This window comes from Macrosteles quadrilineatus, unplaced genomic scaffold (assembly GCF_028750875.1).
Source record: "Macrosteles quadrilineatus isolate MER2022 unplaced genomic scaffold, UCM_ALF_1.0 Scaffold_1__1_contigs__length_201487025, whole genome shotgun sequence".
NCBI lineage: Eukaryota > Metazoa > Arthropoda > Insecta > Hemiptera > Cicadellidae > Macrosteles > Macrosteles quadrilineatus.
In genome coordinates, this window is record NW_026542594.1 from 141595424 (window position 1) to 141618497 (window position 23074).

General features: G+C 34.5%; 1 protein-coding gene across 1 annotated transcript; it reads left to right on the forward strand.

The window, feature by feature from the left end:
* Positions 1 to 392: 392 nt before the first annotated feature.
* LOC128982933 (proteasome subunit alpha type-2) lies at positions 393 to 21990 on the forward strand. The gene is made up of 6 exons (XM_054402013.1): positions 393 to 612; positions 7183 to 7259; positions 9031 to 9144; positions 10516 to 10657; positions 12655 to 12810; positions 21745 to 21990. Exons 1-6 carry the CDS (start codon positions 572 to 574, stop codon positions 21917 to 21919), a joined length of 705 nt encoding a protein of 234 aa, XP_054257988.1. The 5' UTR covers positions 393 to 571; the 3' UTR covers positions 21920 to 21990.
* The last annotated feature ends 1084 nt before the right edge of the window (positions 21991 to 23074 follow it).

The window sequence follows — 23074 nt, forward strand, 5'->3', positions numbered from 1 at the left end:
AGATTCTAATTCATATTGTTTCGGTTTTCAATTCTGTATGTTTTATTTTCAAAATTTTACATAAATTTAAATTCAAATCAATAAAGTGTGAATTAATGAGCTGATGTCACCTGTCTGCCATGTTATCTTATGGGACGTCTATTACTGACTGAACAACACCACTTGCGACGTTGCCAATACTACCATGCCCAGGCCGCGGCCTGTAGTTAAAGTTAAAGGCGGCCGACGGCCGTGGTTACGTGGTCAGAAATGACCCTTTCTTTTTCTGAGTTCTTTAATCAATGGTGTAGAAAAGTTCATTTTGTAGCGGGGGTGAACTGGAAAAAATAGATAGTGACTGTCCACTTACTTTGGTTGTCGGTGATAAAACTTCAAAATATCAAGTGTAATGCTGCTACGCCTAGCCTCCTCAAAATCTTCAACATAACCTCTATAATTTATTTTATAATAGCTGTACTGATCTGTCTTTGCTTTGGCGAAAGAATACATAAAATAAAGTTATAAGTGAGGCGGCGTTATTCCTAGCCGGAAATTCGATAGATCAGCTTGTTTTGCCTGAACTAGCAAAATCATGGCTTCAGAAAGATACAGTTTTTCGTTGACAACATTCAGGTAACTTAACCTAGGCCTAATCAAGCCCTAGCTGATTAGCATTTAATTTATAGGCCTAGGTAGATAATAAATTATAGGCAACAGGTCATAGTCATAGGGCCTTTAGATGTTAGTCTACCTATGTAAGTTACTTTAGCCTTGATTGTTATAACTTATCGTTTTCTCCACTGATATAGCCTAGGCTATTATGTTAGGTAGGCCTACTGTAAGCTTGGTTTGTAGATTTTTTGCTAGCCTAATTCCTTTTTAAGTACCTATTCTAGATCATAAACAAATTTTCTAAGTTAAGTTATTTTTGACTAGGTAGCCCAGGGTTGCCACCTTAGGTTAGGGGAAAAACGGGACATTGCCCCCCCCCTCCCTACGAATTAACATAGGCTTATTTACAGGCATTTTGTCTACATAGATTTAAAAAATGTTTCTAGTCATTTTTACAGTACAGATGCTTGTTACTACCTTGTATGCTTTTACCACATTTACTTTGTTGCATTATGATATTTGTATCATTGAACGTACTTTATCTAGATATAATTTATGTGATGTATTATAATATTGACGCTTGTCCATGCACTGTTTTGTGTTTATGACAATAAAAATCTTGAATCTTAAGGAACCAAAATCGGGATTGTCCCGGCAGAATCGGGACGGGGGGCAACCCTGAGGTAGCCTTTAATTCTAGGGAAAAGCTAGTGGCAAAGGTAGGCTTAGTCCTATATAGTTTCTACTTTCTACAAGTTATAGGCCTAAGTTAGTTCACAGATTGAACATTTAATTTCCATAGGCTATGTCCTCAAGGACTACAGTAGGCCTACCGTAACTTACTATACTTACTGTGTAGGGCCTATTCACACAGAATCCAAAAATGCAATCGACTTAGTTTTTATAATGGTAGGCCTACTTAAAAATTTCCAATTGCCAGAAAACGAATAAAAAAACTACAAATTTAAGGTGCATTTGATTAGTTTGAATGGTGGCTTGGACAAGTCCAACTTCTAGAGGTGAGGAAGGTATACGTGGGAGAGCGTACAGCTTAGTGTAAATAATAAGTTAGGCTAATATACGTGATGCATTACAAACAAAACCGCTACCTAGAAGTTACAGTGGAATTGACTGGACTTGTTCCAATACTGTGCCGTAGCGGTTTGAATGAGGTAAGGAGAGACTTTACTTTTGAGAGGTTAGGTGGCTAGGACATAATGAAGAGATTTAAAAAAAATTTAACACTATGGCGTTAAGAATGCTTGAAGATTACCTTTTCTTCACTAAGAACAACCACCAGTAGCGTGCCTCAAGTACCAAATTTTAGGCCCATTATTTTTTACAGTGTACATAAATAACCTCCTGGAAAAAAATTGACAACAACTCCAGATAACTTACATACTCTTCACAGATGACACTTAACAATCATTCTTTTCACTGACTGATACGCAGATAACACCAATATCATCAACGAAAAAACAAGGCCACCACATATTGCTTTTCTACCGAAGATTGTGGCGAGGACTACGTGGTAAATAGATTGGGATGGTGGGGACTTCCAGTAATCCAGCTACTAGGAGGTCAAAAAATTGTGGATATTTATAGGCATGCACTGTGGTTACGATACTCCCTGGTGTGGATTAACGTCCGCACTAGTGATTACTATGACTATCCGCAGTACTATCCTTATAATTAGACCAATTCGTTAATACCAAGGCAAAAATTTGGTTCGGATTCCACTATTAACTGTAGGTCCCTTAATTGCCATTAGCTGTCTACAGTATACACTATACAGTATGCTGTATACAGTACTGACTGTATATGTATGATGATTATTATCATCATCATCGTTTGAGTTTGCGGCAATGTATTTTTATGAATAAAACCTTTAATTTGATACCAAACTTGACCTCTCCTGCTATTAATTGACTGTATGGGCTATTAATTAACAGCTAGCTGTGTCTAAGGAACATGTCGGCCTTAGTCACTAACAAGACTACAAGATCGCGCCACTCATCCTACACTCATCTCCAGGGGTGCCCACAGGGGGGTTTGATGTCGCATTTTGCGACATCAGAAATTTATTTGGGGGGGATTTTATGATTTTGGGGGGGATTCAAGCCAGTGGTTGGTTAAAAGCACATAAAAGATTAATCAGATAATTTTTACGATCTCCTTAATTTATTACTGGGGTAATTATGCAATCAAAATCCCGTTTGACATTTTATATTGATTAATAAATCATTTTATAATTGCTATAAAATATATAGATACTTTTATGTGGATATCCACCTTCTGACTCGTATCATGTTTGACAGTGAGAACAACTCCATGCCAACTGCTGTCAAAGGATTGTGGTTGGCTTATTAAATTGTATCTGCAATTTGAGTTTGTTTTTACCTTTTATTATGAACTCATTCTCAAATAGTCTCATTGCCTTGAGGACCTATTGATGGTTTTTTTAGGTTTGTTTATTATAATATATACTTGATTCATAAAAAACCAGTATTATGATAATGATAATCATTTTGCTATTTTTACAACATGAACAACAACATGAAAGCTTGTGATAATATTTTGGCTCTCCCAAATAATTATGCCTGGGTCATTTATTCATTGGAAGAAATTGACATACAGTACTGTGACAATTTAATTAAGGTTTTTGATAGGCTGTGTGTTTACGTTAACTTCAAGAATTTAAACACATGATTCTGGATTAATTAAATTGTATTTGTTATTGTCTTTTCTTGAATTTAGAAAGAGCTTCAAACAAATTTTACTAGTCTTAGAATAGATATATAATTATTTTTTACGCCACACTACACTATTTTGACGAACTTCACATGCAAGGATTTAGTCCAGAAAACAGCTGTTTGCCGCCAGCTTAATCAAATGGGGTTTCATTGCGTACTACTGTACTGTAATGAGTTTTGCCGGATACCAATCAGCTGATTATACTGTATTTGGGTGGCAATGAGTGGTTATAACAAAAACATAACCTCTCTTAGAGGTTATGACTTGTGATTTATAGTCCTTTAGTTGGTGGTAATATATAGGGATTTGAACGGATTTACTAGTATGGCGTAAACTATCGTACGTCACTCGTCCAAAATGTGTTGGCCGGACTCGTATAAAAAAACCACTACTCGACTTCGTCTCGCACGGGATTCAGGACTAGTAACGTAATATACTATTTTACCACACTATGATGTTTTAAACTGTTTTACATATAGGTATACATTAATTGTTGACTGAAAGTTACACTTTGCAGGCCATGCCAGCTGTCATCGTCATTCGGGGATTGAGCAGGTTTTTACATCCCTAGGGCAGCAAAATCAGCTGCCCGCTTACTTTCTTAAAACATTAATGCATAGTAAATACACAATCAGTATCCATAGCATTGCAATAGAGATGTTTTATTGTCACCGCTGCCTAGCAACTATTTATTATTATTTTTGCTGATTCCTCAAATAATTTATCCATATGACCTTAAAGTTGTAGTTGTGTTGACTATATCAGTGTGCAGTGCATTATCATTGAGGTGAATTAGTGGTAATAGGGTATAGTGTGGTGAATAATAGCATTCGTACCACGGACTGAAATGGTTTTGCAGTTCTCGATCGTTTTAAGTCCTCGACTTCGTATCGAACTTAAAAACTATCTCGAACCAGCAAAACCTCATTTTTGGCCCTAGGCACGAAATATACTATTAAGTTTAGGCCTAGTAATATTTTTGAGACTGAAAATTTTACACTTATTAAAGGACCAAACTCAGAAGTGGATTAAAGGGCAATTTAGAAAATATCTCAAACTTTTTGACATAACTTTAAGTACTTTCTCCCCTACAATTTAATATGGTAAAAGAATTGTTTATGTAAAAACCCTGATCCCAAAAAAGTGGTTTTCGAAGTGATGTGTTTGTCTGTCTGTATGTGTGTATATGTGTATGTATGGTACAGAGCTACAGACCACGCCTGTGGTCCGAGTCCGATTTTGATGAAATTTGGTATTTTAGGTACCAATCCATGGTCTCTCCAGATGTTTTTTTTTCATTTTGGATTTTTAATAGTGATTATTCCATAAAACCCTATAAAATAATGGATGAATAAAATTTTCTCAGAATTGGTCCAAACGATTTTGATTAAAAATTAACATGTTATACTCTTTGACTATGAAAAAAATTGTATAAACCCTCTATGCCGTAAAAATTATGGTTCAAAATTCATTGCAACTTTTGTGATTTTCCCTTTTAAAACCTATTAATTCATGGAAAATCGGATAAAAAAAAACTACATGGCCAATTTTGATTCAAATTGTGTGCATGTTAAAAATCCAACTCATTTAAATTAAAACTAAACTAACAAATAGTTTGCTACTAGAGTTTTAAAGCAAAATTGTCCATTTAAATTGGGTTAACAGTTTGATTCAAACGCTTAAATTCCCATAAATTTAAAGAAGTGTCGGGGGCACCCCTTTCCCTCCCCGCATTATAAACATAACTATGGGTTAGCCCCCAGACCTTCCAGCATGGGTTAAACAACGAATTTGGGGGGGATTCTGCAACGTGAGCTTTGGGGGGGATGGGCACCCCTGCTCATCTCCATTCATACTTGGCTTAAAATACCTACTTTGTATGGTCGCCATTTCATTGATAAGTATTCAAGTATTAAATGGTAAACATCAATGGCATCTAGAAAAGGAAACTTTTGGTTGATCATTAGCCTACAACTGATAGGCTGGGTAGCTGAGTGGTTATAGTGCTCCCCTAACAATTAAAAGGTTGCCGGTTCGATCTTGAGAAAAGTCTGTAGCTTTTTGGCCTAGCTTTTTGAAGGTTCAAAACTGGAACCAGCCGTCCCTGATTATTGGGCTCTAAAAATTATCCCTGCTAACAGCAGATCTTAGTCAGTAACAAAGCTAACAAGGCATCACAATCCATTCTACACACATCCTTCCCTCATTTTTGGGTGAAAATACGCACATAGCTGCAGCTTCCGTCCCCATCTCAATAGGTAATAATAATAAAAATAATAACTAGGCCTAATCAGTTCTTACATGTGGCATGTGAGGATGGTAGGTCGGGGCTGTGTGAGAACACACAGTCTTCAGGTTGGTTTTGTTAGTTTTGCATCACATGTTAACAGCTGTTTTCTTTCCACATACCTTCCTCTATTTAAAATGTTAGTGACTGCTAGAAGTTGGACTCGTCCAAACCACCTTGCGAATCAACTTTAAATTTGTAGGCCTAATCTTTTGATTTTGTTTTTCGGACACTTAGGACTTTTTCCGTTTCAAACTGATGCACTTTCAGATCTAGTGTGAAAAACTGCACATTAGTAGAAAAAAAATATATTTTTAACCAGTGAAAACTCTATTAAACGTTCACCTAGCTATCATACCAAGCATGAATCAAGACTAGGCCCCAATCCTAGGTAGCCTATGGCTGGTCCTTGGCAAGCCATTTTTAAGGGAAAATATTGGTTTAAACTGTCCCACTTCCACGAGTCCCAAGTCTCCCAATTCTTAAGTAATGCAATTTAGACCTATGTAAATTAATTATGCAATAAGAAATAACTATCCCTTAAAATTCAAATTACCCTTTCCTTCCCCTTCCGATAATTACCAACCTTTTAAATCTCCCTCGCCCAAAACGCCGATTCCCACCGTGTCCTAACGTGAGTTAGAGGTTTTGCATATTTGTTTAGTTAGGGTAGTAATAAAATTAAGCCTCTCCGCGTCAAAATTGGTTAAGGAATGAAGTGTATACCATACCATTTAACAAGTTAGTTCAAGTTAGTTAGTTATAGTAAAGTTGACTTGGCTAATGCATGTATATTGTTGATCTAGCTAAATAAATGAGTTATTGAGCGATTGAACAGTTTTAATGCAACAGGAGACTCGTGCAATTACGCATAGGTACCAAAATATTTATTGTGAAAGGCTTAGTTTTAATCATTTCCCTGACTGCAACATCTGCCAGTGCTAATGTTACAAAACATGATTTATAGGCGTCACCCGTATAAACCCCGTAGTTAAAGTGTGTATTATCATGACCTAGGTCCAGGACCATCTGTACATTTTGGTTCATGGTCTCCAGATTCTAAAAACAGTGATTGTTCAATTTTTTAGTCTATTTAATTGACTATTCTAAAAATTCTCAGAGGGTTGGATTTAAACACACAGGTATACTATGTTTAAACCCCATCATAGGCTTCTACAATTTTATCAAAATAATAAGTTTTTGTTATCCTTCTAGCAGCAACCTTAAGGACTCGTTGGTTGTGAAATGAAGTGTAAAATTTCTTTTACAATGAAGATATTTTAATAAATTAAACGTGTTAAAGCTATTAAGAGTTTGCTTACTCTGCAGGTATGCTGCAATTAAGATATTTACATAGTTCAATCTCAATACAAACTTATGTTTGCCAAATAGCTTAGTGACTATAGATTTTCCAATTTTTTTTGTTACAACAGGAGTTTTTTTAGCCTACATTTATAATTTATGCCAATAATTAGATGGATTTTACATCTATAATTTAATATAGATGTTGTCAATTAATTAACAATTTAATTAATGTAAAAATTGTTTAGTCCTTCAGGCAAGTTGGTGCAAATTGAATATGCATTGGCTGCTGTTGCGGCTGGAGCACCCTCTGTTGGAATTAAAGGTAAGTTATTATTAATAATAGGTACTACAGTAGATAGCCTAAATGTTAATCCTATTCTTATGCCAAGGTGAGATAGCTGTAGTGTAACTTATGTGTGTCTGTAAAATTTTCTGTATTTTACAGTTTTCAAGTCATGGGCTTAGTGATGTAAAATACCCGGTTATTTAAAACTCGGGGTAAATACCCAAAATACCCGGGTATTTTTGTTATTTATGAAATCGATTGAAATTCATTTATATTCACCCCTAAATATGTTATTGTTATAATTACATGATAAATTAGGATAGTCTATAACACTTTTTACAGTAACTTGGAGTTTTGCTAGTACCTTTTTATTGAATAATTCAGCACTTAAAAAAAAATATATATATATAAAGTTTCTAAATAAGCATGGGGTTTCCGTGTCTTAAATCGAGTAGCATCAGTTAAATTTAACTTACTAAAAAATAGTATATTAAAAAAGGCTGTGGCTATTTCAATTTTTATAATTTTATAAATTTATAACCAATTAAATAACATAAACAGGCTGGGTGTGCAGGTGTGCAGTAATAAAACAAGCCTGTGATGCTACCTGGGATTGAGAATGCTAGAAACTAAACACTCCTTATGAAATGAAATCAAGACAACGCCTCATCAGAGAAATAGTGAACCTAAACCTACTTCTACTGTTATTAAATTATGATAGTTCAAATTTTTATTGTATGAATGGCATTGAAGGCTAGACAGATCTAAGGCCTGATTGACATAGGCAGAATGGCAGAATACTAAAAGTAATTAAACTTTTCTGTGTTACCGCTTAGTTGGAAACAATAATATATTTGGATAAACCTACTAAAAAAATGTATCTCCTGTTTTTTGGTCTAACTTAATATGATTTTGAAAGATTTATTGTGCTATAGATTGAAATGTTTTGTATCACAAGTTTATGAAATTAGTTTTTTTTTTTTTGATACCATTGATACCAACAAAAGATCTAGAACAAAAATATTATTAAATCCTGCCATCCTACAGATTGAATTTTAATTATTTTCTTAAGTTGTTTACACACAGGCCACTACTAGGTTAAATTTTCCTGTCTTTCTAAATAATAATTATTACAACTTAACAAATTATTTTTCTTCACTTTCAATAAAATAAATTCATCTATTTATCATAGAAATTAAAAAATCAAATAGTCAGGACCAGTGCCACCATGCTACCAGGGTATTTATGCCGATTATGCTTTATGCTCAGACCTGGGTATTTATGGCGATTATACCCAGAAGTAAAATGCTAGTAGTGACCATATGAAATTTTGTTTAACACATTTTATCATCATTTTACTATCCTTACAGGGTAATAATTGCAAAAAAAACATCTCAATCTTTTCTAACTTAATAAAAAATATGAATACCCAGTTTTTGGGTATTTACACGGGCCTAGGGTGAATACCCAATTTATATTTACCTACCCATTGGGTATTTACCCGGCGCACATCACTACATGGGCTCGTAGGAGTTTTGGAAATCCCAGGGAATTTACATAACTATACCTAGGTGTCACTGTCTTATCTCCATGTGGTTTTTTTGTTTTTAGTTTTAATCCCTTCTTGTCATTTACCAGCACTTCCGATAATCTTCCTCAACCAAATTAGCTCTTACAAATTTCTTACTTTCACTATTTATATCAGACCTTCAATAATACAATAACAAATATAATACATAATTTTCCTTGTTCATTCAGTACTTTTGTATATAGAGAAACTTGTGTTAACCATATATTTTATTCTTAGCTTCAAATGGAGTGGTTTTGGCAACCGAAAACAAGCACAAGTCCATCCTTTATGAAGAACATAGTGTCAATAAAGTCGAGATGATCACTGACCACATTGGAATGGTTTACAGTGGTAAGTGCAAATGGTTTACATTACCGGTACCTGTTGTGTTACTATTTTAGAGATAAAAGTTTACTTGGTCTAAATATTCAGGAACTAGAATATAAGGAATCTGGATCTAATTTTTTTAAATCAAAAAAGTTATTTGTGCTACTAGTGACCAAAGTGGCATTTGTTTTTACGAGAGAAAAGCCTTGTGACTAAATTTCTAATGAGTTTAAAAGAACATGAGTTGCAAATTATATGCTGTCTAAAGTTTTTAGCAGGTACGAGACAAGAAAATAAAATAAAAAATAATTTTCTAGGCCTACTTAAAACATTTAAGTTAAGATTTTTGTGTCTGAGATATATTATTGTTGCAAAAGGAAAAACAAAAAAAATATTCTCCATTTACATTATTTATAAACTACTGTTAACACGTAAAGTGCCATGCCAGTTTGTGGTTTGAGTGCCACGCAGAATTGTAGTTCTGTTTTCACACAATGTTTTCTATACTTGGTCGTAAAATTTCCATACAAAAAGTTAAGATTTAGACACAAAAATTTGTTGACCAATCGGGTTGGCACTGAACATTTTTAGCAAAAAATTGCTAGCGGTTACCATAGGTTCTGGCGCACACCGCTGGGAGCGCCGTGTAGTTACATAGCGCGTACGCCGTAAATACATGGCGCTCCCAGCGGTGTGCGCCAGAACCTATGGTAACCGCAGCACAGCTGACTGTCTATATTTAATTCTTTTTGTCTATGGTACTAGTCACCCACGGTATTCGTTTGTGTACTTGTGAGTGTATTGGTGAGTTTATCGTTGTCACTGAATGAACTAGACTAGAGATAGGGTTGGGCTTGTAAATTCTTTTTGAATCCTTTTTACCTAAATGTTTTACTTTTAGCGAATTTCCCATATAGGGAATAAGCTATTACCTACCTTGGGTCTCATAGTAAGACCTGGACCCGGGACCGAATTACTTTTTCGTTTTGATGTCTCCAGATGCCAAAACACCATCCGTTCAAATTCATATACAGGGTGATTGGTATTTAATTGTGCCAGCTGTTTTATTCAAAAGGTATAGAGATACAAAACAATGTTAAATTGTAACTGCCTTGGATTTTTTATCCAAACAATTTTGGTCAAGTTGAACAAATAATTTTGGCTGCCATTTTTCCAATATGGCCGCCAACTTTTCTTATGGAAGACCCCATATTTTATAAATTACACAGTTTTCCTATTTTAAAATTTGGAAATTTTGGATAATGGCGGCCATTTTTGAAACAAAGGAATCAATATTTTTATGAATTTTATAGTCTTTTTAGAATGTAGATGCAATTTTAAGACTTATTTACTCTTAGTATTTTCTCTTTGATCCTGACAACCATATTGTTGCAGGCATGGGCCCTGACTACCGTCTGCTGGTGAAGAGCGCCCGTAAGATGGCTCAGCAGTACTACACCGTCTACAACACTCCCATCCCCACGGCCCAGCTGGTACAGAAGGTAGCCATGGTGATGCAGGAGTACACTCAGTCAGGGTATGTATTGGTACATACAAACACATAGCCACGGTTTGAATCTAGTAATTTCATTACAAGGTAACGATTTACTCAAATCCTTTTTATTTGATTTTTATTGAACAAACTATAGTAGGGTCTATAGTATTAGTGTTCAAGGTCCATTGTCAATCAATTAGTAGGCCTAATATATAGTAATCTTAAACTTTTCTAACTAGTATTGCTAGTATTCATCGTATGAGGGACAACACGTGTTCCTATTTTTCCAGAATTAACACCAGGGGTCTTTTTTTATAATAAAGTACAAACTAAATTATTGAGCGAAGCTCACTTTCCCTCACTTTGTAACTTCTTTGTAAGAGCATCAGAATGTAATGGCTTGACCAATTGATATGAAATTTGGCCAACAGCTAAAGAATACTGAGCACAATGTTTTGGTAAAAAAATATTTGCAAATTTCCTTCTGGATTTTATTGTACGGGTCACGCAATTTCGCTTGTTATTTTAATGTAAGTTGAAAGAAAAATTAGATTGGGTTTATGACATATGGGTTTATCTCGTTTCATTTAAATAAGATAAACATATGTTAATTGTTTGTAACTGTTTTGTTTACATTTCAATGTTTACTTTCATCATAGGTTAAAGTTGGAATGTAACAGTTTATCAATGGAAGTAGTTTTGCTATATTTGTTTTGAGCATACCTCAAAGGCCACGTCATAATATTGGTCGTCGCACCGATAATGCAAATATTGTAAGAGAGTGGCGTCGTGAACAAGTTGAACCAGTTGAAGCAGTGGCGGAAGAAGCTGATAATGATAGGCAGTTAGCTAATCAATTCCAACATGAATTAGATGCACAAAAATTTTACACTTGCACTAACTGTCATCGCCAACAACTAACAGCTTCAAACCAATCACCGATTTGTTCGCGTTGTCGTTCAAATGCAACTAAATTCACGGCGTTAAATAATATGGATGTGTCAAGTGTCCCGAACAAATTAACTGACCTGAGGATTGTAGAACAAATGTTGATTGCACGAGTACATCCTGCTATGCCCATTTACAAAGTACAAGCAAATGGTCAGGATGGCCAGTTTCACTACAAAGGTACAGTATGAACTATCAGATAAATTTGGCATTCTTTAGAATTTAAATAATATCGGGCAAACAAACGGTGAATCTGTTGAAAGGGAATATATTGTAGGGTGTTAGCTGCTTTAGCCATTGACAATCTTTAAATAATGCTTCGCTCATTTATGCGTCTAAAGTATAACGGCAGACCACCCTAGTTAGTAAATCAGCTGATCGCCCAATGCAAATCTAATACAAATTACAAGTTACAACAACTTGTAACTTTTATAATGAAATGGGCCCCAGTTGATCAAAAATATTTTTACAGTATATTTAATATTTATAGTATACCTCCGTCACAACAAACCTGCAGACTAAGCAAATTTTCATTTGCTCGATTTGATCTACTCTAAAACATCTAAAAAATAACTTTGTTCCCTTAAAAATAAAATAGGTTTAATGAGTAATTATGTAGCTAAAGGGGAGTTAATAAAGTGTGTTCTTAGTAAAATAGTCATGGATTAGTAGATATGAAATTTAAAAATTTTAAAAATTTAAAAATATATCCATAAACAAGCAAACTGCAACAGTTTACTTTATCTTCATAGAGCATGTAATAAATCCTATCCCAAACTTTCATAATGTCTTATGTCATTATGCCAAGCTAACCTGAATGGATAAGAACTCTGCAACAAGAAACACTATAAAACACTATGGAAAAACTTGTATACACAAAAGTATATTTTTTACTTTCACTGACAGCATTTTCAACTGAGGAAGGTTTGAGTTGGAGCCAAAGATGACTTAAGGCCCAGTGGTGATCCAATGGTATTATCATCAGAAAAATGCAGGAAAATACTACATAATTTAAAACTTAGGTCCTTGTTTTACACTTGTTTTACTTGCACATTACATGTTTTTAAATCCATTTCATACTTGTTGTTTAGTGGTGTGCGCCCCTTCGGAGTATCACTACTGATCTGTGGATGGGACGAAGACAGGCCCTATCTATTCCAGTGTGACCCTTCCGGAGCCTACTTCGCATGGAAGGCTACAGCCATGGGCAAGAACTTCATCAGTGCTAGGACCTTCCTTGAAAAAAGGTTGGTTAACAATTTTACTTTTAAAATAGGGTGATATTTTTTTATCTTTGTTTTCTCACAAATTAGATTCAAATCTGTTAACATATGTTTTATTTACATTTTATTTCTAACATGTGTTCAAATTATTCTTTTGTTTACTTGTTCAATTGTTTATTTTTACTTACAGATTGTGATTTAATAAAAACTTACTTTCTATTTTCTTATACAAAATGTGAATTTTATTAGTAAAATTAATGGAATCAACAATGGCGACGAGGATGGGATGGTAAGTAGAAAAGAATTGGATTTGTATCTCAAGAAGAGGAAATGGCTTGAACTACGCTTGAACAAACTCAAGGATGATTTAACTACATGTGAACATTCTCAAGATACATGTACTTACTATACCGAAAAACTTTCAGCAATATGGACTGAACTCGAAGCTACACAGTCAAATATTGAACTTCACACGAATTCAGTAGAAAGTGAATTAGAAATTCGATGGCAGTTAGAAGAAATATATGGAGAGATACGAACATTCCTTGAAGCAGAAAAGAAAAAGTACAATACACAAACTGCAATGTCTGCCTCCACAATACATCCTGTCTCACCGCTATAACAATGGAACAGACAGACCAATTGCCTTCGCCTCTCGATCTTTAACAAAATCAGAACAAAAATACTCTCAAATCGACAAGGAAGCCTTGGGAATATATTGGGGCCTGAAAAAGTTTTTCCCATTTTGTTATGGCCGCAAGTTTACTTTGATTACAGACTACAAACCGCTAGTGTCAATTTTTAATCCAGCAAAGACTTTACCAACAATCTCGGCAACACGGATATTCAACTATGCTCACTTTCTCTCCGGGTTCAACTATGACGTAGAGTACAGGCAAACTGCTCATCATAGCAATGCAGATTATCTCTCACGTTTCCCTACCGAAGTTGTACAAGAAAATGTTATAGATGACCTCTCTAAGTACCACATAAACCAACTAGAAACACTCAATGTCAACAGTACTGTGGTGGCTAAGGAAACTCTCAACGATTCTGTGTTGGGTCCAGTCCTACAGGCCTTAAAATCAGGACAATCTGTCGAACAATATGGATTTCACGATAACGAGCTGTCCATTCAAGATGATTGTGTACTGAAGGGCTGGAGAGTCATGATATGGAGCCTTATGGAGGCGGTAGTGAAAACTCAGATATGTAAATTTTTAGATATCCATAGTTTATTGTCTGATTCCCAATTTGGTTTCCGTAAAGGGTTGTCTACTACTGATGCCCTAGAAGAAATGATCTCAGAGATCCTTTTGGGTTTTGAAAACGGAAGTCTTGCCCAGATCACTGCCTGTGATCTGAGCAAGGCTTTCGATTGTGTTGATCACCAAATTCTTTTAAATAAGCTTAATCACTATGGCATCGGTGGTGTTCAACTCAAGTTCTTTGAATCATATCTGAGTGGGAGAAGTCAGTATGTTGATGCAGGTGGTAATGTGTCAAATTGTTCTGAAGTGAAAACCGGAGTGCCACAGGGTTCAGTGATTGTCCTCGGACCACTACTTTTTATTCTGGTAATTAATGATATAGCTAGCAATATAACCAACTCATCAACTATTATATTTGCTGATGATACTAGTTTTTTAAGTGTCCATTCAGATTATGACCATCTCAAATCAACAATTGAACAAACTCTAGATAAAGCTAAGATGTGGTTCAGCTCAAATAACCTCCTTTTAAACCTAGAAAAAACTCAAAATCTTCTTTGTACTCTAAGGGCCAACAACCAGGATCAGAAAACGAATATTAAAATTCTAGGAGTTGTAATTGATAGTACTTTATCTTGGGAAAAAAATGTTGAGTTAGTATGTTGTAAACTATCTAGAGTCACCTTCTTGCTCAAATCACTGATGGATATTGTACCTGAGTCATATGTTAGAACAGCTTATTTCACATTTTTCCAGTCAGTCATAAATTATGGCCTAATTCTTTGGGGAAATAGTGCTCATATAGATCAAGTTTTGTTAATAAAAAAAAAGCACTTCATATTTTGAATAAGGTTTCTCTTGAAAAAAATGGAAAGCTTAGGCATAAACCTTTGTTTAAAAAATGTAAAATTCAAACTGTGATAAATTTGGATATATTTGTTTGCTTGGTGAAGGTGAAAAAAGATTTTAATTTAGGTTTATTAGTTTTAAGATCAGATATCCATAGCCATAATACAAGAAACCAATCTATGCTAGACCTGCCATATACTAGGTTAAGTAAATGTCAAGATAGTTTTAATATAGTTAGTTTGAAATTATTTAATAAGTTAAGTGATAGCTGTAAATTTCTGGAGCTTAAAGTGTTTAAAAAAAGGTTGTATGACTGGCTGATCCAAAATCCTTTTTACAGCCTAGAAGAATTTTATAAAGAGCATTCTGTTAATTTTTAAATCAGTATTATAGTTATAAGCCTATCTGTTACAAATTGTATGTTATGTATTTTTTTTATTTATTTTGCATGTAAAATGACACTGTCTATTGCATGTATGTAATGCTGAAAGACAATAAATGATGATTCTGATTCTGATTCTGATACCTCAATCCCTCAAACCTCACGTGCTTCGAGAATTACACGTAGCTCATTTAGGAGAAATAAAAAAGAAGGCTTTAGCTCACAGTTTTTGCTGATGGAAAAGTATAGACAAGGATATTGAACATATGGTAGCTGAATGTCGACAATGCATTGAACAATGCAACAACCCGAGAAAAACTATCCATCCATGGGAACAACCTACTAATCCATGGAAGAGATTGCACATTGATTTCTTAGGACCAACAGATGGCCAACAGTACCTCATATTAGTGGATGCTTTTAGTAAGTGGGTGGAGGTGATACAGACAAGAACAACTACAAGTACATGGACAGTCCAAGAATCAATCAATCAATCAATAAATCTTTATTCAATACATACAACAAGTTTACATGAATGTGTCATCAGCCTAAAACTACTTCACATGATTTCACCTACTTCCCTACTTGCTTAGTCATACGGTTTTTTTGTTACAGTGTTCAAAACTTTCTAAACTATAAAATTCGCTATAAATTAAAAACCCCTTAAGTTTATTTTTGAATTTATTTACGCTACTTTCGTTTCTAATACTGCTGGGGAGGGAATGCATGAATTTGATTCCAATATAATTAGGACTTTCCTTAAATTTTTCTTTTTTATGTTTTTTAGTTATGAAGTTTAGTTTGTTTCTAGTGTTATAATTATGTACGTCTTTCTGTCTTTGAAGTTCTGATTCATGATTTTTAACATACATTATCGTCTTATAAATATAGAGACTGAAAACGGTAAAGAACTCTAATTCTTTAAAATGATTTTTACAGGATTCGTTTATATCGAGATTAAGGATACACCTAATGGCCTAATGGATTATGATTAATTAAATTTCTTTTTGTAAATGTAAAATTTTGTTTAAATTGAATTTACTTGTTCCACCATAAATTTCTATACCGTAAGAATCTGCCTGAAATATTTAGGCGGTTTAAGGGGAAGAACTCTTATCCCCTCCACTGGAACTGACCAAGACAGCTGTTTGCTGTTATGTATAAGACGTAAACAAACCACTTCTATTTTTCATTTATACCTAATTCATACAGGCCTTATACATGGTTGGAATTAGACGTTTTTTGATTGGAAAAGGCTGATTTTCAAATTATATCCTGGGGGCCTAGGGGGTATTCCATACTAAAATTTCTAAATTTAGGCACTGAAATCTGTGTTTGTAGCTATTATATGTGACGCGAAAAATGTTATCAAATTCGTCTTGATTTAAAAGTTTGTTTAGTATAGCATACACAGTTAAGAAAACCATAAAAAAAACTAACTAAATTACTGTAACACTTAAAAAATATAGCTCTTTTTATAACAAAATATAGGTTAAATATACAGATAAATAACCTGAACTTGAATTTAACAAACAAATAAATGGACGCAATGACGCCTATCACAAACATCCAGTACGCAAAAGGAGTCCGTGACGTACTAGGTTTCTGACGGAGCATTTTTCTCCCAGTGACTAGATCACTGAGTAACTAAAGACTTATAGAGATCCATCACCATTAAAAAAAGTTGTTATTTATTCTTTTTACCTGCTCGACAGAAAAGTGGATATATATCCACTTTTCTATTTTCAATCGAGCTATAATCACCTATAAACACCACTATACAACCAATAACGATCTCAAAGGTTCATTTCTGCTCATGGATTGGAAAAGTGAGCCCGTGGACTTACGTATTTATAAGTGAGCGAATCAGTGTTACGTTTTCAAAAGATCGCTTTGAAAGCGATCCCGCAAAATTTGTTACAGCGAGTCTGTGGACTCGCGGTGACATTTTTTCGGCGTTGTAAACTGCTCAATTTGAGCAATATTAAAAAAATAAAATTAAAAGATCAAAAGGTTACAGCTCAAATTTAAAAGCTATCAAAGCTAAATTAGAATAATATTTTCATTAGCAGTATTAAAAATAATTTAATTAAAATAGTAACTAAACAAAATAATTAATTTCTAATATAACATTATTAGTCATTAAAGTCGTTGATGTTGGTATATTATAATAACATTTACATTATTATTCTACAATCAATATTAACCCTTTGATTGCCACGGTTTTCAATATTGTTAGAATTCGATTCCGTCTGTGCTCTCCATATCAATGTCATCGGTACTGTCGCTGTCAGTTGTGTCGTTCTGGAGATCAACTACGATACGCTGGAAGTTGTCATCACGGATGCCTATTTCCTTTAAAAAGTCCTCTTTCTGAATATTCTCACTGTGTCGCACGCAGTTTTTCCAATCTTCAACGGTAACACGTTTAATAGACTCTTCCAGTAAATTTCTCACATCTTTAATCTTAAAAGTTTTGTTTTGCTCTGCCACCTCCCCTTTCACCTGTGACCAAATCAATTCTATAGGGTTGTACTGACAATGGTACGGGGGAAGTCTCACCACTTCATGCCCCATCCACAGAGCAATGTCATCGATTTCGAATCTTTTATATTCCTTTCTGTGACTTCTGACGATGTTTAATAATTCTCTGACAGTGTGTCTCGGGTTGTGAGGTATCCCTTTGCTGGTTAGCCATTCTGTAATGTCCTTTTTTTTAGTCTTTGAAGAGGGAATTTTTTCTTTCAGTTTTGAGTGATAGCTGGCATTGTCCATAACAACAATACACCCCTCATCTAAGAGTTTCAACATATCTACAAACCATTCTGTGAAAACTTCGTGGTTCATTTCCTTGTGGTAGTCACCTGTACATTTGGACTGAAACACCAGCTCAGCTCCTTCAATGAAACCGTGCTTTGCTGATCCGGCGTGAACAATGATTAATCTCGAACCTTTACCGATTGGGACACGCAAACCACCTTCGTTTGACGAATGTTGCCAAATGTATTTCTTTGAATGATTTTGGTTAATCCAGGTTTCATCCAGGTAAACTATAGGCCGCTGTAGTGGATCTTCTCTTAAGTCATGCATTTTTCGGAGGAATTCTAATCTTGCTGTTACTATGTCGTCTCTTTCCATTAAAAAACGCCTACCATCATTACACTTCTTAAATGTGAACCCACATTTTTTTAAAACCTTCCGCATAGAGTCTCGCCCCCCTCTAAACCCGATTTTATCTCTTAAAACATTCTTCAGTTTATCACAGGTCACATATTCTCCTCGATCATAGAACTCTAATACAGTACGTCGCACGACATCTCTGTCAAAGCCGTCAAGGCCTGTAATCCACTTTTTATGAGGCTTCTTTTTTGTAGATGATAGAAATTGGTTCCTACAATTATTATGTATAGGATTTTTGTTTCCTTCTGCGGTAATTCTTTGAATACTTCGAAGTGACAATGAGCATGCATCTGCAGTAGCTTGTTGTGTGTTTGAGAATAATTCCAATACTGTAACATTTGGATGGGTCTTAACTATATCCTTTAGGTTTTGATAAACACTAAACACTATTTTTTTAGTCTGTACTGAAATATCTGGAGCTTTAGTTGCCATTTCAAATCACACTGTATTACTTAAGTATACAGAAACCAAACCACATAGTAAACAAAAACATCAACAAATGATTACTCATTTGTTTTGACATTTGCTAACAAAGCGTTATCAGCTGGAGAGGCTATTAGACAAATAAGTGGAGAAGGGGATATATGTAAAATTCCCCTTAAACCGCCTAAATATTTCAGCCAGATTATACAAATTGTATGTTATTTATTTTTTTTATTTATTTTGCATGTAAAATGGCACTGTCTATTGCATGTATGTAATGCTGAAAGACAATAAATGATGATTCTGATTCTGATTCTGATACCTCAATCCCTCAAACCTCACGTGCTTCGAGAATTACACGTAGCTCATTTAGGAGAAATAAAAAAGAAGGCTTTAGCTCACAGTTTTTGCTGATGGAAAAGTATAGACAAGGATATTGAACATATGGTAGCTGAATGTCGACAATGCATTGAACAATGCAACAACCCGAGAAAAACTATCCATCCAAGGGAACAACCTACTAATCCATGGAAGAGATTGCACATTGATTTCTTAGGACCAACAGATGGCCAACAGTACCTCATATTAGTGGATGCTTTTAGTAAGTGGGTGGAGGTGATACAGACAAGAACAACTACAAGTACATGGACAGTCCAAGAATCAATCAATCAATCAATAAATCTTTATTCAATACATACAACAAGTTTACATGAATGTGTCATCAGCCTAAAACTACTTCACATGATTTCACCTACTTCCCTACTTGCTTAGTCATACGGTTTTTTTGTTACAGTGTTCAAAACTTTCTAAACTATAAAATTCGCTATAAATTAAAAACCCCTTAAGTTTATTTTTGAATTTATTTACGCTACTTTCGTTTCTAATACTGCTGGGGAGGGAATGCATGAATTTGATTCCAATATAATTAGGACTCTCCTTAAATTTTTCTTTTTTATGTTTTTTAGTTATGAAGTTTAGTTTGTTTCTAGTGTTATAATTATGTACGTCTTTCTGTCTTTGAAGTTCTGATTCATGATTTTTAACATACATTATCATTATCGTCTTATAAATATAGAGACTGAAAACGGTAAAGAACTCTAATTCTTTAAAATGATTTTTACAGGATTCGTTTATATCGAGATTAAGGATACACCTAATGGCTTCTTTTTGTAAATGTAAAATTTTGTTTAAATTGAATTTACTTGTTCCACCATAAATTTCTATACCGTAAGAAATATGTGAGTGAATAGTAGCAAAGTAAACCTGTCTTAAGATTTCTCTGTTGCATAATGGATATAAGCGTCTAATAGCAAAAATACTTGAACTGATTTTATTACATAAGTTGTCAACTTATGTAAAATCTTGTAAAATCTCTACATGTATTGTCAATTACGGAAAATCTTTTCAACTTTTGGGTTCCCTCAAATCTTAGTTTCAGATAATGGAAGACAGTTTGTTTCCCAAGAGTTCAAAAACTTCATGAATGAATGTGGGATTGTTCACAGAACAACTGCACCATATCACCCAAACTCAAACGGCCAGGCTGAAAGATACGTGCAGACTGTCAAGAAGGCGTTAAAATCCATGGAGGGAGAAAAGGGTACACTACAAAACAAAATCCAAAGACTTGTAATGCAACTCAGGCAATCCCCGAATTCAACTGGTACATCAGCATACCACCTAATGTTTGGAAGGAGTGTACGAACAAACCTCGCAATAATTGTTCCAACATTAGAACCGAACAAATATCAGAAAAAGGGACTCCAAGTCGGTATTAAAAGGAATTTCAAAGTTGGAGATAAGAATCAAGCGCGGGAATATGTCAATGGATCATCCAAGTGGTACTCGGGCTATATAACTAAAAAGCATCAACTGGAAGATGGGCGAATAATTAGAAGACATGTTGATCAGCTGATTCTTCGTAGAGTGCCGCAGGACAGTAAATAGAGGAGGAGACGTTAACATATGTTTTATTTACATTTTATTTCTAACATGTGTTCAAATTATTCTTTTGTTTACTTGTTGAATTGTTTATGTTTACTTACAGATTGTGATTTAATAAAAACTTACTTTCTATTTTCTTATACAAAATGTGAACTTTTATTTGTAAAATTAGTGGAATCAACAAAATCATTAATTGTGTTCATACTTTAATCTTTTAACAAAACGGGCCAGCTGAGTTAACTATGTTAGATTCCCATTTCTTCCAACCAGCAATCTATGCCGTGGTTTATGGTGACCAAATACTTGTTAATTTATATTTTGGTAAATATCGGCTTTAGTCAGAAGGTTGTTGGTTCAGTTCTGAGTGTAAGCAGTAACTTTTTAGTTCCTAAAACACTCAACTCAGCTGTCCTTGGGCGATAGGCCTTACATAAATGCACTTTGCTATAGATCTAGCTGCTCTTAGTATTATGGCTATCTTATTATTCATATGTAACCCTTTGAGGAGTCAAGTTAAAGAATGACTATGTTTAGGATGTTGATTGACCATGAATAACTTTATAAATATTTAAATTTAGTAAAAGTATGTAGAGTAATATGAACACTGTATTTTTATTTCTTATCATCATAGAGACTAATCAGAATCAATTTTTGTTACTAACATAACAGCAGCTCCACTCTGAAACTTGGAACGCACACAGAGTGAAGCCCGAATAGATATTATGGAAATAAGTAGGTCTATTTTATATTTTGACTGGGTTCATGATGTACTTTTGTGTAAAATTTCAGCTCCGTTCGTTCATAATTCCATTTATTTCCGTTCATTTGTGTTTATGTGATGTTAAACTGTTTATTTTGTTAGAGAATCGGTAGAAATTACCAGATTTTGGTTTGGTAGAGAGGATGTTTGGCATGTCCTGACATTGCGTCTTCAACTACTGCAGGTTTAATTTAATAATCTGTCCACAGATACAGTGAAGATCTGGAGCTGGATGATGCTGTCCATACTGCCATCTTGACCTTAAAGGAGAGCTTTGAAGGTCAAATGACAGCTGACAACATTGAGGTTGGTGTTTGTGATGCCAATGGATTCAGAAGATTAGACCCCTCTTCTGTCAAAGACTACCTTGCCAACATCCCTTAAGTTATTTCTTTTTTGTCATGTCTCTGGGAAACTTTTCAATATTTTTCATTATTAAATTAATTTCTGATTAAGATTTTAGTTTTTTTCAATACCTTATGAGGTTACTAGCTGCTCTGCCTGTGCTTTGCAACGGGGAGAAAACTCAGAGAAGATATTGTGACTCTTCACTGCCTTGTCCAATGCCAATTGCTGGATGATTATCGTCGGGACCACAAGAGTCTGCAGTTGGCGGCAGCCAATCACAAGACAAGGCTAGTGCGGTGTTGCCATATCGCCTGTTGACGGCACTAATTAAAATACTAAACAATATTTTCAAATCAGCTGGTATTATTCGATTTGGCAACACCGCAACTGTCCTCATTGGCTCCTTCGAAGTCACATGGTAAATAGGCTCCTCCCTCAACTGCAAACTTTCGTGGTCCCGACTGTAGGTGTTTGTTCTTGATGTATACCAATTTCATTAAAAATGTCCATGTCATAAAGAAAAATACTTAACAAATGAATTATTTTTTTGTCATACTGCAGTAAAACAGCTGTTTTTAATGTGTTGCAGGTCTGAAATATTTCTTTTACTCCCAAGAGAGTAAAAGTCAGCTGTTGTAAACCTCGATTGTAGCCAATTAATCACATGTATTATAATTATGTCGATTGATTTAATCATTTTTAGCTTATTGTTGCATTCATGTCAATGACATATCGATATTATAATGTACACATTCGTAATAGGCAAAATAATGTTTGAATACCTTACCAAACAGCTGCTTGTTGGCATTAACAAAATTGAAAGCAAGTTGGAAGTAATTTTGAGAGGTTATCTTTACACTAATTGTTTTCTAACTTAGTTTGTTAATTTAATTTGCAGTATGACGAAAAATATAGTTCACCACACACGCAGCTTCGCTTCGGTCGGGAAACTTGAGCTCGGGTTGAAATAGTCACTTTACACCATAGTGATGAATTACAAATTGAAACACATAAAGCTACTTCCAAACTAAAGGTTCCTTGTTTCACGTAATTATAGGAAACATTCGAATGAGCTGTTATTGTGCTTTTAAAAATATAGAAAATGGATTAATATGTAAACAATTGGAAGACTTAAGTCATATACAGAATTACAGTATTGGGAAATAGCAATGCTACAGAAGCAGTAGCACA